The sequence below is a fragment of the Ranitomeya variabilis genome, chromosome 2, assembly GCF_051348905.1.
Source record: "Ranitomeya variabilis isolate aRanVar5 chromosome 2, aRanVar5.hap1, whole genome shotgun sequence".
Taxonomy (NCBI): Eukaryota; Metazoa; Chordata; class Amphibia; order Anura; family Dendrobatidae; genus Ranitomeya; species Ranitomeya variabilis.
Window position 1 is genome coordinate 1074513432 of NC_135233.1, and position 14826 is coordinate 1074528257.

Sequence of the window (14826 nt, forward strand, 5' to 3'; positions counted from 1 at the left end):
AAGAAGGAGATAACAATTTTAACTTGTTGAGCTGAGTCTCCAGACGAACGAGGTCTCAAAGATAGAAACAATTTACAATTATTCCTAAAATTCCCAAATTTAAATCGATCTCCAGAGAACAGCTCAGGAATAGGTATCTTAGGTTCTGACATAGGACTGCTAATAACAAAATCCTGAATGCCCTGCACACGTGCAGCAAGCTGATCCACACTAGTAATCAGAGTCTGAACATTCATGTCTGCAGCAGAGCTTCAAGCCACTCAGGGATAAAGGGGAGGAAGAAAAAAAAAAAAAATCAGACTTCTTTTCTTATAGTCCCACTTCAGCAATGCACTTATTCGGCCTGGAATACTGTTATGATCCTAATGGCAGAGGATCTCAGGAGTACCAGTTAAGTCTGCAAACACAAAAAACCAGCTCATAGGGAAGTGGTAACTAGGCTGACCGTATACCTGATCCTAACACAAACAACTAGCAGCAGCCGGGGAACGTACCTACGTTGGTTCTAGACGTCTCGCGCCAGCCGGAGAACTAACTAACCCTTTCAGAGAAAATAAGACCTCTCTTGCCTCAAGAGAAAGGACCCCAAAGTTATAATACAAGCCCCCAACAAATAATAACGGTGAGGTAAGAGGAAATGACAAACGTAAGAATGAACTAGATTTAGCAAAGAGAGGCCCACTGACTAATAGCAGAAAATAGAAAGATGACTTATACGGTCAGCAAAAAACCCTACAAAATATCCACGCTGAATATCCAAGAACCCCCGCACCGACTAACGGTGTGGAGGGAGGATAACAGCCCCCCTTGAGCTTCCAGCAAAATCAGGAATCACATTATAAACAAAGCTGGAACAAAATAAGGGAAATTCAAAAGCACAAAAATAAGAAAGCAGGACTTAGCTTATCTTGCAAAAACAGGAGACCAGGAGACAGGAGAAAACAGACAAGGTCTGATAACAACGAATCCAGGCACAATACAGAGTATCCAGGAAGTTTATATAGGCACACCCAGACCAAACGAAGCAGGTGAGTGCCAACCAGGGGAAAGACACTCAAAGTGCCATACCGCTAATGACCACAAGAGGGAGCCAAGAACTATAGTTCACAACACTACACACAGCTGAATTTCAGCTGTGTCATTCGCACACAGTAACGGGATAGATGCTCTGCTATAGAGCTGTTACTCGCACACAGTAATGGAATAGGAATGATGCTAATCATGATCCCTGTTAACCTCACAGGGGAATGTAGCCCGCTAATGGGATAAAAGGCAAACAGTGGTCACACAATCAACCAAAGCAGTCATCAAACACCTGTCCGAAAGTACCGGAATTCTAAAGGCTAAACGCCAGCCCTAAGTTAATTTAGAAAATCTCCTCTCTGGAGAACAGGAATTTTAATGGCTTACTGCCGACCCTAAGCACATGCTGGTAAAGACCACACTGGTGCAAAGACCCATGCAAACGTGTAACAATAATGATACTAGCATGCCCATGTGCACCTCTGAGACCCTTTTATATGTACAGCTCATGTCCAAGTCGGACAGGAACTTGCTCACAGACCAATCTGGAGCTTTCACATCACCAGACCAGCTGACGACTGACCATCAATGGGACGTCACATGTTGTGAATTTTATTCTTGGGCTCCATTCTGTGGTTGTGAATGGTATTTTTGGGAGTTCTGCTCTTGGGCTCCCTCTGGTGGTTTCGAGTGGAACCTAGCAGCTGCTTTCACTAATCGGTTCCCTGGCCTTGTTATTTAACTGGGCTCTAGTCTGTAGTGGATGCCAGCTGTCAATGTTTTCCTGTTGGATTCAGTTTTCTCCTGGAAGTTCTCTGTTGGCCAGTCCATTTCAGCTTAAGATAAGTTTCGCTAGTTCTTGGGTTGTTCCCTGTTTTTGACCTTCTGTTTAGGTTTAAGTTATGTCTCTTTTGTCCAGCTGGTCATTATGAAATATTCAGGCTAGTTGGAAGCTCTGGGGTGCAGATTTACTCCTCCACACCGTGAGTCGGTGTGGAGGCTATTTTTGTAAATTCTGCGTGGTTTTTTGTAGTTTTTATACTGACCGCACAGTATCCTTTTCTATCTCTGTCTTTTTAGATAGTATTGGCCTCCTTTGCTAAAATCTATTTTCATTTCTGAGTTTGTCATTTCCCTCTCCACTGACCGTCAATATTTGTGGGGGGCTATCTTTCCTTTTGGGGGTTTCTCTGAGGCGAGATAGTTTTCCGTTTCCATCTTCAGGGGCAGTTAGTGCTTAGGCTGTGACGAGGCGTCTAGGCAGAGTCAGGAACGCTCCATGGCTATTTCTAGTGTTGGTGCTAGGAGTAGGGATTGCGGTCAGTAAAGCTTCCACCTCCTCAGAGCTTGTCCATGATTTGTTTTACCCACCAGGTCATCTCAGTGCCGCTCCATAACCATCAGGTCATAACAGTCACCACATCACGAGCATGCTCAGTAGGGTGATTTCTGGACTTAGTCTTCAGAGCATTCGCTCGTAGCTGCCTTCTGATGGTTACCTGTTATGACCCCAGTGGACAGGGTCTCAGAGGAACGTGTAAGTCTGCGAGATTCAAAAATCCAGCTCATAGGGCTGTGGTAACTGGGTTGACCAAATAGCTACTCCTAACGCCAACACTAGAAGTAGCCGGGGATCATGCCTACGGTGATCGCTAGATGACTCGCGCCAGCCGGAGAATCTAACTACCCCTAGGAGAAGAAAACAAAGACCTCTCTTGCCTCCAGAGAAAGGGACCCCAAAGCAAGATACAAGCCCCCCACAAATAATAACGGTGAGGTAAGAGGAAATGACAAACACAGAAATGAACCAGGTTCAGCAAAGAGAGGCCAGCTTACTAATAGCAGAATATAGCAAGATAACTTATCTGGTCAACAAAAACCCTATAAAAATCCACGCTGGAGATTCAAGAACCCCCGAACCGTCTAACGGTCCGGGGGGAGAACACCAGCCCCCTAGAGCTTCCAGCAAAGGTCAGGATACAGATTGGAACAAGCTGGACAAAAATACCAAACAAAACAAAAGAAAAAAGCAAGGAAGTAGACTTAGCTTGAAATACAGGAACCAGGATCATAGGACAAGAGCACAACAGATTAGCTCTGATTTCAACGATGCCAGGCATAGAACTGAAGGTCCAGGGAGCTTATATAGCAACGCCCCTGAACTAACGGCCCAGGTGAGGATATAGGAAAAGACAGAAGCTCCAGAGTCAAATCACTAATGACCACTAGAGGGAGCAAAAAGCAAAATCACAACAGTACCCCCCCCTTAGTGAGGGGTCACCGAACCCTCACCACGACCACCAGGGCGATCAGGACGAGCGGCGTGAAAGGCACGAACTAAATCGGCCGCATGAACATCAGAGGCGACCACCCAGGAATTATCTTCCTGACCATAGCCCTTCCACTTGACCAGGTACTGAAGCCTCCGCCTGGAGAGACGAGAATCCAAGATCTTCTCCACCACGTACTCCAACTCGCCCTCAACCAACACCGGAGCAGGAGGCTCAGCAGAAGGAACCACAGGCACAACGTACCGCCGCAACAAGGACCTATGAAACACGTTGTGGATAGCAAACGACACAGGAAGATCCAGGCGAAAGGATACAGGATTAAGGATTTCCAATATCTTGTAAGGAACAATAAAACGAGGTTTAAATTTGGGAGAGGAAACCTTCATAGGAACAAAGCGGGAAGAAAGCCACACCAAATCCCCAACACGTAGTCGGGGACCCACACCGCGGCGGCGGTTGGCAAAGCGCTGAGCCCTCTCCTGTGACAACTTCAAGTTGTCCACCACAAGATTCCAGATCCGCTGCAACCTATCCACCACAGAATCCACCCCAGGGCAGTCAGAAGGTTCCACATGACCCGAAGAAAAACGAGGGTGGAAACCAGAGTTGCAGAAAAACGGCGAAACCAAGGTGGCGGAACTAGCCCGATTATTAAGGGCAAACTCAGCCAACGGCAAGAAGGTCACCCAATCGTCCTGATCAGCAGAGACAAAACACCTCAAATAAGCCTCCAAAGTCTGATTAGTTCGCTCCGTCTGTCCATTAGTCTGAGGATGGAAAGCAGACGAAAACGACAAGTCAATGCCCATCCTACTACAAAAGGATCGCCAGAATCTGGAAACGAACTGGGATCCTCTGTCTGACACAATATTCTCAGGGATGCCGTGCAAACGAACCACGTTCTGGAAAAACACAGGAACCAGATCGGAAGAGGAAGGCAGCTTAGGCAAAGGAACCAAATGGACCATCTTGGAGAAGCGATCACATATCACCCAGATAACAGACATGCCTTGAGACACCGGAAGATCAGAAATGAAATCCATGGAGATATGTGTCCAAGGTCTCTTAGGGACAGGCAAGGGCAAGAGCAACCCGCTGGCACGAGAACAGCAAGGCTTAGCTCGAGCACAAGTCCCACAGGACTGTACAAATGACCGCACATCCCTAGACAAGGAAGGCCACCAAAAGGATCTGGCCACCAGATCTCTGGTGCCAAAAATTCCTGGGTGACCTGCCAACACCGAGGAATGAACCTCGGAAATGACTCTGCTGGTCCACTTATCAGGCACAAACAGTCTGTCAGGTGGACAAGAATCAGGCCTATCAGCCTGAAATCTCTGCAACACACGTCGCAGATCTGGAGAAATAGCTGACAAGATAATACCATCCTTAAGAATACCAACAGGTTCAGCGACTCCAGGAGCATCAGGCACAAAGCTCCTGGAAAGAGCATCGGCCTTCACATTTTTTGAACCTGGTAAATACGAGACAACAAAGTCAAAACGGGAGAAAAACAATGACCAGCGGGCCTGTCTAGGATTCAGGCGTTTAGCAGACTCGAGATACATCAGATTTTTGTGATCAGTCAAGACCACCACACGATGCTTAGCACCCTCGAGCCAATGACGCCACTCCTCAAATGCCCATTTCATGGCCAACAACTCCCGATTGCCCACATCATAATTTCGCTCTGCAGGCGAAAACTTCCTAGAGAAAAAGGCGCAAGGTCTCATAACAGAGCAACCAGGGCCTCTCTGCGACAAAACGGCCCCTGCTCCAATCTCTGAAGCATCCACCTCAACCTGAAAGGGAAGCGAGACATCAGGCTGGCACAAAACAGGCGCCGAAGTAAACCGACGTTTCAACTCCTGGAAAGCCTCCACGGCAGCAGGAGCCCAATTAACCACATCGGAGCCCTTCTTGGTCATATCCGTCAAAGGTTTCACAATGCTAGAAAAGTTAGCGATAAAACGACGGTAGAAGTTAGCGAAACCCAAGAACTTCTGAAGACTCTTAACTGACGAGGGCTGAGTCCAATCAAGAATAGCTCGGACCTTGACTGGGTCCATCTCCACAGCAGAAGGGGAAAAAATGAACCCCAAAAAGGGAACCTTCTGTACACCAAAAAGACACTTTGAGCCCTTGACAAACAAAGAATTTTCACGCAAAATTTTAAAGACCATCCTGACCTGCTCCACATGCGAGTCCCAATTATCAGAAAAAAACAGAATATCATCCAGATAAACGATCAAAAATTTATCCAGATAGTTCCGGAAAATGTCATGCATAAAGGACTGAAAAACTGAAGGGGCATTAGAGAGCCCAAAAGGCATCACCAAGTACTCAAAATGACCTTCGGGCGTATTGAATGCGGTTTTCCATTCATCCCCTTGCTTAATGCGCACAAGGTTGTACGCACCACGAAGGTCTATCTTGGTAAACCACTTGGCACCTTTAATCCGGGCAAACAAGTCAGACAACAGCGGCAAAGGATACTGAAATTTGACAGTGATCTTATTTAAAAGCCGATAGTCAATACAAGGCCTCAAAGATCCATCCTTTTTAGCCACAAAAAAGAATCCCGCACCAAGAGGGGAAGAAGACGGACGGATGTGTCCTTTCTCCAGAGACTCCTTGATATATGAACGCATAGCGGTATGTTCAGGTATCGACAGATTAAACAGTCTTCCCTTAGGAAATTTACTGCCTGGAATCAAATCTATAGCACAGTCACATTCCCTATGAGGAGGCAATGCACTGGACCTGGACTCGCTAAAGACATCCTGATAATCAGACAAATACTCCGGAACTTCCGAAGCCGTAGAAGAAGCAATAGACACAGGCAGGGAATCCTCATGAATACCACGACAGCCCCAACTAGACACTGACATAGCCTTCCAGTCAAGGACTGGATTATGGGTCTGTAACCATGGCAGCCCCAAAACAACCAAATCATGCATTTTATGTAGAACGAGAAAACGTATCACCTCGCGGTGTTCAGGAGTCATGCACATGGTAACCTGTGTCCAATACTGCGGTTTATTTTCTGCTAATGGCGTAGCATCTATACCCCTAAGAGGGATAGGATTTTCTAATGGTTCAAGAATAAAACCACAGCGCTTAGCAAATGAGAGATCCATAAGACTCAGGGCAGCACCTGAATCTACAAACGCCATGACAGGATAAGATGACAGTGAGAAAATCAAAGTTACAGACAGAATAAACTTAGGATGCAAATTACCAACGGTGACAGGACTAACAACCTTAGATATACGTTTAGAGCATGCTGAGATAACATGTGTAGAATCACCACAGTAGTAGCACAAGCCATTCCGGCGTCTATGAATTTTCCTCTCATTTCTAGTCAGGATTGAGGGTCACCCCGTAAGAATGAAATAACAATTTTTACTTGTTGAGCAGAGTCTCCAGACGAACAAGGTTTCAGGGACAAAAACAATTTACAATTATTCCTGAAATTCCTAAACTTAAATCGGTCTCCTGAAAACAGTTCAGGAATCGGAATCTTGGGTTCAGACCTAGGATTTCTGGTAACATAATCTTGTATACCCTGCACATGAGCGGCAAGCTGGTCCACACTTGTAATCAAGGTCTGGACATTCATGTCTGCAGCAAGCTTAAGCCACTCTGAGGTAAAGGGGAAAAGAAAAAAAAAAGAAAAAATGAGAGAGGGAAAAAAAAACTCAAAATTTTCTTTCTTATAATCCCACTTCTGCAATGCATTAAACATTTAATACTGGCCTGGCATACTGTTATGACCCCAGTGGACAGGGTCTCAGAGGAACGTGTAAGTCTGCGAGATTCAAAAATCCAGCTCATAGGGCTGTGGTAACTGGGTTGACCAAATAGCTACTCCTAATGCCAACACTAGAAGTAGCCGGGGATCATGCCTACGGTGATCGCTAGATGACTCGCGCCAGCCGGAGAATCTAACTACCCCTAGGAGAAGAAAACAAAGACCTCTCTTGCCTCCAGAGAAAGGGACCCCAAAGCAAGATACAAGCCCCCCACAAATAATAACGGTGAGGTAAGAGGAAATGACAAACACAGAAATGAACCAGGTTCAGCAAAGAGAGGCCAGCTTACTAATAGCAGAATATAGCAAGATAACTTATCTGGTCAACAAAAACCCTATAAAAATCCACGCTGGAGATTCAAGAACCCCCGAACCGTCTAACGGTCCGGGGGGAGAACACCAGCCCCCTAGAGCTTCCAGCAAAGGTCAGGATACAGATTGGAACAAGCTGGACAAAAATACCAAACAAAACAAAAGCAAAAAGCAAGGAAGCAGACTTAGCTTGAAATACAGGAACCAGGATCATAGGACAAGAGCACAACAGATTAGCTCTGATTTCAACGATGCCAGGCATAGAACTGAAGGTCCAGGGAGCTTATATAGCAACGCCCCTGAACTAACGGCCCAGGTGAGGATATAGGAAAAGACAGAAGCTCCAGAGTCAAATCACTAATGACCACTAGAGGGAGCAAAAAGCAAAATCACAACAGTTACCATAGGCTTGGCTGAAGAGCCAGCAGTAACCAGACGAACAGCATGAGACTGAGCAAGACAGTGGGACCAATGTCTATGCTCAGCAGCACCCGCAGTGACCAAAGCTTAATGCAAGACTGCTGATGCAGGCAAGGCTTGGTATTAACCCTGTGCACTGGGAGAATCCTGGCATCTAACAGTGTCACATTTATTTTTTTAGAAATAATAAATATTTTAATGTGCTTGAGGTCTGCAGACAGCTTCATATCACCATCACAAAATGACAATGTGTGATATTGCGGGCTGTATCACATTCAGCAACAGAAAATATTATAAATTATTTTCTCATGTATAGCACCATGGAATCAATGGTGCTATATAAATAAATAATAATAATAAATAAATAAATTTTAATGCGCGTTAGGTCTGCACACAGTTTCATATCACCACCACAACATGACAATGTGGGATACGGTGGGATGCATCACATTCAGCAACAGAAAAAAATATATATTTTTTAAAATTTACGTTAGGTCTGCAGATAAGTTCATATCATCACCACAACAATGCAATGTGGGATACGGCGGTCTGTAGCACATTGAGCAACAGAAAAAATATAATTTAGATCTGCATGTAGAGGAGAAGACTGGGCTGTGGATGCTGACAGGTCAACTGGTCTGGAACTGCTGGGGCCGAACCTACTGTAGCAGGGAGGATGGTGTTATGATCCTTAGTGGCTTAGGATCACAAATCTGACCAACTAAGTAGGAGAACAGGACGAGCTCTGGGGATGTGGGAACTAGACTGACCGCAAACCTGATCCTAACCGCACACACTATAGGTAGCCGTGGAACGTTCCTGAAATCCTAGACGTCCTTCACAGCCTGAGAAACTGGCTACCCCTAGAGAGAAATAAAAGCCTCACTTGCCTCAGAGAAATAACCCCAAAGTTTGGAGCAGCCCCCCACAAATAATAACGGTGAATTAAGGAGAAAGCACAAACGTAGAAATGAAAACAGGTTCAGCAAAGGAGGCCCACTAATCACTAAATAGAAAGAGGATAGCAAAGAATCTGTGTCAGTATAAAACCCTATCCAAAAAATATCCACGCAGAGAATGCAAGAACCCCCACACCAACTAACGATGTGAGGGGAGCAACTCTGTACCCCAGAGCTACCAGCAAGCAAGAAGATCACATATTAGCAAGCTGGACATAACTCATCAAATACTGAGAAACATGTTGTACAAAGATGAGCAAAAATGAACTAGCAAAAACTTAGCTTCTCTTGAAGAGACAGATACGAATGAAGTCAGGAGAGCCCAGAACCAGTTCTGAATACAACGACAGCAGGCAACAACTGAAGGTCCAGGTGAGTTAAATAGGAAACATGACTAGCAGGTGACGAAGCAGCTGATCCCAGCCACAATCCCTCAGAATAACAAAAGAGCCACCAGAGGGAGCCCAAAGACAGAACTCACACAGTACCACTCATGACCACAGGAGGGAGTCCGAGAACAAAGTTCACAACAGGATGGATATTGGAGACGGAGCAGACCCTTGTCATGTGTAGAAGGGGCACGGTGAGCAAGGGAGGTATAATAGGGTTTGCATGGGAAAATAAACAGGCTTCCTGCCAGAGAGAGGAGTGAGTGAGGTCCAACACCGGGCTGTGGGGAAAGATATGCTGCATAGCAGCAATTTCGGCCGGGGGCGGCTAGGACTTTCAGGCTTTTTCAGCTGTGCGAAAGAATGCATGTCGAGTGGAGGATTGCGGTAGATTCCTTCTTTTGCGCTGCAGCATCACAGGCTTGAGGCTCAGTGGGTAAGATCGGTGACACCTGCTGCTGCCAGAAGTGAGACTGACTTGTTTGGTGGGGAAGCCAGAAGAACTCAGCACTGGCCTCATCTGGCAACCAACCATCCAACACAGGAAAACAGAAGGACAACTGAATCACGCTAAGTAAAGTTGATATTTACAAACTGCCATTTTGAGTTACTCTTTCCCTTTGTACCCCTCAGCCTTTACATGTTTATTCCCTGTTGCTCCCTGGGAGGAAATTACCTCTGTATTTATAATATGAGTAATTGTTAACCCCTGCTCTGTGCTTCTGTGTCAGAACATCCAAATACCTGTGTTACATGCACACAGGCCCATATCACTGCCACAACATGACAATGTGGGATACGATGGGCAGTATCACATTCAGAAACAGAAAATATTGTAATTTTTTTAATGCAAGTTAGGTACGCACACATGTTCATATCACCGCCACATGACAATGTGGGATATGGTAGGCTGTATCACATTCAGCAGCTGAAAATATAATTTTTTTAATGCATGTTAGGTCTGCAGACAGTTTCTTATCATCGCCACAACATGACAATGTGAAATACAGCGAGCTGTATAACATTAAGCAACAGAAAAAAATCTAATTTTTTTTAAATTGACGTTAGGTCTGTGGACAGGTTCATATCACCTCAACAACATGACAATGTGGGATACAGCAGACTGTTTTAGACATATTTAGCAACAGAAAATATATATATATATATATATATATATATATATATATATATATTTTTTTTTTTTTTAAATCACCACAGCACTAAAAGGTGGGATGCAGCAGGCTGTTTCACATTTAGCTAGTGAAAAAATATTATTTAGAATGCTATACTCGTGCATGGAGCACAATAAATGCAGTACACAACACACTTGTAGGACATGTGCCCTGCTGGCTTTGTCTGTGGACCTCAGCAATGGGCAAAAAAAAGTTGGAAGGTAAGTTTAACAACCCCACTGGATACTAGCTAGCTACACTTTCTGACTTATATAGAACCACTTAGCTAACTAGCTAAAATCTGGAATTTAGCAGGCTTTTTCACAAATAGCTAGTGAAAAAATATTAAGTAGAATGCTATACTCATGCATGGAACACAATAGAAACAGTGCACAACTGGCTTTGTCTGTGGACATCAGTAGTGGGCAAAAAAAATACTGACTAACTAGCTAAAATCTTGCTGTTAACAGTGCTAGTGTCAGGAGCATCCTATCTGCAATGCTAGTGTCAAAATTACGTTAAAATAAGATGTCCTATATTTATATGGAGAGGGACATGTGATTTCAGCAGTCAATGACACAAGCCATTGTGTCAGAACATTGTGGGTGTTTCCTACGCCCTGATTGGCTAGCCGCAATGTGCACACATAAAGTTAGGGAAAAAAAAGACTGTTTACAAGAACTTCACAGCTCTGAGCTCTGCAAACCCCTTCACTCATCAAATACATACCAAACGCTCATGATGCACAGCAAATATCATTGCTAAAGTGCTGAAAATACTTATATGGCAACGCAAATATTTTCCTGCACTTTTATCACTTTTATCGAATGTTACCTATTTTTCCTGATTTTATAACATTTTGCTCATGTTTCCAATCACAAATCCGAGTGTGTCATATTTGTGCCGAATTTATGTTTGGCGATTGTTTTCTGAACAAATACGCTCATCACTAGTCTGCATCACTGCCCATGCCCCAAAACTCCTCTTTCCATTTCTGTCTGATGGCATCATAAAATACTCCATCTATACTGGTTGAAACATTGTATGACATCCCCTACTGGAAGCGGAAGCAAGGAGATTGGCTGGGGAAACTGGTCAAAGGCGGCTAAGTGATTATCTATGCCAAAGTATAAATAAATAGTGGAGACCACTTAAATTTGGTGTTACCAAAAAATAAGGTTCATTATTTCTTTTTTTTACTTACTTTGGGAAGGAGAAAGCCTCTGAAGTTTACATCCTGAGTAGTAGCGTGCGCCACATTGGATGGAACAATGTTGCCAAATCTTTGAATTTCATGGATGACGGCATCAGTATACGGCATCTCTTTACGATGAATGACCTGGGGCTCATTTGATCCAATGACTTTATCGATCTCACTTTGGACCTTTTCTATTTCCAACACAAATACATAAAACTATGTGTAAAAAAAGGATATTTTACGAGATCTTTCATCCATAAAAATGATAAGATTTCAACTAGATTTCCACTATGGCATTTGATATCATTGTGGTTGTTATGAAATTGCTGGTTATGTAACCTTAATTTCCGGACAAGGGAAAAGGTTAAATGCGACAATACAACATGAGTTGAAAATCAGCATATATAAAATTATTGGAGTAGGTCAAATAATAACATAGAAAGTATGTGAAAAATAATAGCGTACATTTAGACAGAATAATGGTGAAAAGCTGAAAGGGAAGAAAGAGAAGAAAAAAGGGAAGGAAGGAGGTGAACTTGGATACAGTAGGACAAAGGGGAAATTAGGGCTAAGAGAAGGAAAAGAAGGGGGAAAAGATCAAAACAATAGTCCACTGAGAGTAGTGACATGGCAAGGCATATGTAGCTCGTGTAAAATAAATGTCTGACCTGCTGAGCACAGTTGAAGGACTATGGCTGCCACAATAATTATCAACAGAAAATAATGTAAGTACAGTTAATGAGGAAAGAATGTGTATCACTGTCTGATATAAATTCGGAAAAGCAAAATGAAGTAAAAATGATACATTCCCATATAAAAAGTGTGTCTCTTACTTTGGATTTCTGGATACTTCATCATTAGTAGAAGGCCCCATCTCAGGGTGGTTGAGGTTGTGTCCATGCCAGCTTCAAAGAGATCTGATACCAGGGTTGTTAGGTTTTCATCGGTGAAGTATAATTGAGGATTTGGCTTTTCCTAATGTAGAATATACATAAAAAACATGTTCTTTGAGAAGCCACTTTGAACGGCTGCTCTAGAAAGAATCCAAACTCAAGCATTAGCTACAAACACGGAGCATGGAGGAGGGGAGTAGAGAAACTAACAATAGGAGAGTGTTTGTAAATATTGTTTGCACATAGATTCTTGCCAAAGCAGCAGATCAGAGAAGCTTTTAAAAGAGCATGAACTTGGTTTTTAAAATAGCACTTTTAGCATTGTTTTATAGCATGAGCGTTGTAACAGTGTTTTAAAATGTCTCTGTATGTGACACTTTTCTTCCTATTTCTACCATATATTTTATCATATGTACTGGACATATCCATATGCTCCCATTCACTAGATCGATCTATCTATCTATCTATCTATCTATCTATCTATCTATCTATCTATCTATCTATCTATCTATCTATCTATCCTGTGGTGTGAATAAGGCCATGTAATAAGACTGATACATTCCTAGCATTTTGCAATGTGAAACCCTGGTATAGTGCTGATTTGTCAGCTATACGGTATGTTTGGTTCATTGGTACCTGAGTACGGTTTAACTCTATCAATCTATCTAGCTAGCTATCTATCATCTATGGGAACAAAAAAATGGTGCGGCACCTGCAACAGTTAAAATTGGAAATAGTGGGTGGAAAGCCCCCCACAGGCAAATCCAAACCTTAATAATATCCATGCAAATAGAGGCAGCACTATATGGTAAAAAAATATAAATGGTTTATTGACTTATTGTGCTGGTATCATTTTGTTCCAAGTGTAGAACTTTCTCAACCTAAGTTCTTGAGAAAGTTCCCAAGCCAAGGGCTTGAGAAAGTTCCACAGGTGGAATGAAATGTCGCCATCACAATGGGTTAATAGAGCATCTATACTTTTTGAAGTTGGAGAGCTGCCTCTATTTGCTTGGATAGTATCACTGTTTGGTATTGTCTGGGGGGCTTTGCACCCACTGCCTCCATTTTTTGCTGTTGCTGGAGCTGCACCATTTTTTATTCTTCTATCTATCTATCTATCTATCTATCTATCTATCTATCTATCTATCTATCTATCTATCTATCTGTCTATCTATCTATCTACTGTATCTATCTATCTATCTATTGTCTATCTATCTATTTATCTAGTTATGATCCAACCTTTTGAAATTCAAATTTGCCATCTGTGCCAAATATTTCCCAAAAATATTTTTCAAGCCAATTGAATGGGTGCAAAAAGAGAAAGAGAGTAAAAAAATATATGAAGGGAGTAAAGAGAAAGAGAGGTAGAAAGAGTAAGGCCAGGGTCACACTAGAGAGTTTTATGAACGTATGAGAGGCGCAAAAACTACGCATTGCACACGGACCAATGATTCTCTATGGGGCAGCTCCTCTCTGTCGTATATTTCGCAGCTGTATTTTACGTGCTTAGAAAATCTAATATGAATACTAGTGCGAGAAAATATTCATAAAAATTCCCACGCTAGAGTTCATATGTGTTTATACCAGCAGGGGGCACAGCACCACAAGTCTACAATGCTACATTCCCCTGCATTCCATTCATTCCCCAGATTTTATGAGCAGGAGCAGCAGCTGCATTAGCAGGCTCCTGGTTGTAAAATTATTTAACCCCTTCAGATGGATTTACAGCGTGGGACGTGACTGAGCACCGGAAAGGTATGGCATATTGTTGCTTTTTTTTTTTTCTTTTACAGAGCGAGGGTCTTCAGGTGGATTAAGTGTACAATAAAGATTTTACAACCTCGCACGTGTATTTCTTTCAATAACATACTTTATTCTTAATGTGTGTGTGTATTACTAACCCTTTAATATTATTGGATTAATAATGGATAGATGTCTTATTGACACCTCTCCATTATTAACCAGGCTTAATGTCACCTTACAATAGCCAGGTGACATTGACCCTTTATTACCCCATATCCCACCACTTCTCGGGAGTGGGAAGAGAGAGCCTAAGTGCCAGAATAGGTGCACCTTACAGATGTGTATTTTCTGGGGTGGCTGGGGGAAGATGTTTTTAGCCAGGGGGGAGGCAATATACATGGTCCCTCTCTAGGCTATTAATATGTGCCCTCAGTCACTCGTTTTCCCACTCTGGGAGAGAAAATTGCGTGGGAGCCCACGCCAGTTTTTTCCGCGATTTAATCCTTTATTTTAACAGCTAGAGCCTCAAGTTTTGCACATACACACTACTAACATTATTAGTGAAGAATATGCAAAAAAAAGGGATATGAAGTGGTTTTCTGTATGTAAACC

At 43.0% G+C, this 14826-nt stretch overlaps 1 protein-coding gene across 1 annotated transcript in view; it reads right to left on the reverse strand.

The window, feature by feature from the left end:
* The window catches only part of LOC143808691 (cytochrome P450 2K1-like), a 1051026-nt gene that overhangs the window by 125519 nt on the left and 910681 nt on the right, over positions 1-14826 (reverse strand). Inside the window, exons 7-8 of the mRNA XM_077291609.1 lie at positions 12412-12553; positions 11585-11769 (exon numbers count right to left, since the gene is read on the reverse strand). Of these exons, the coding sequence (XP_077147724.1) occupies positions 11585-11769; positions 12412-12553 (327 nt within the window). The remainder of the gene's footprint in view (positions 1-11584; positions 11770-12411; positions 12554-14826) is intronic.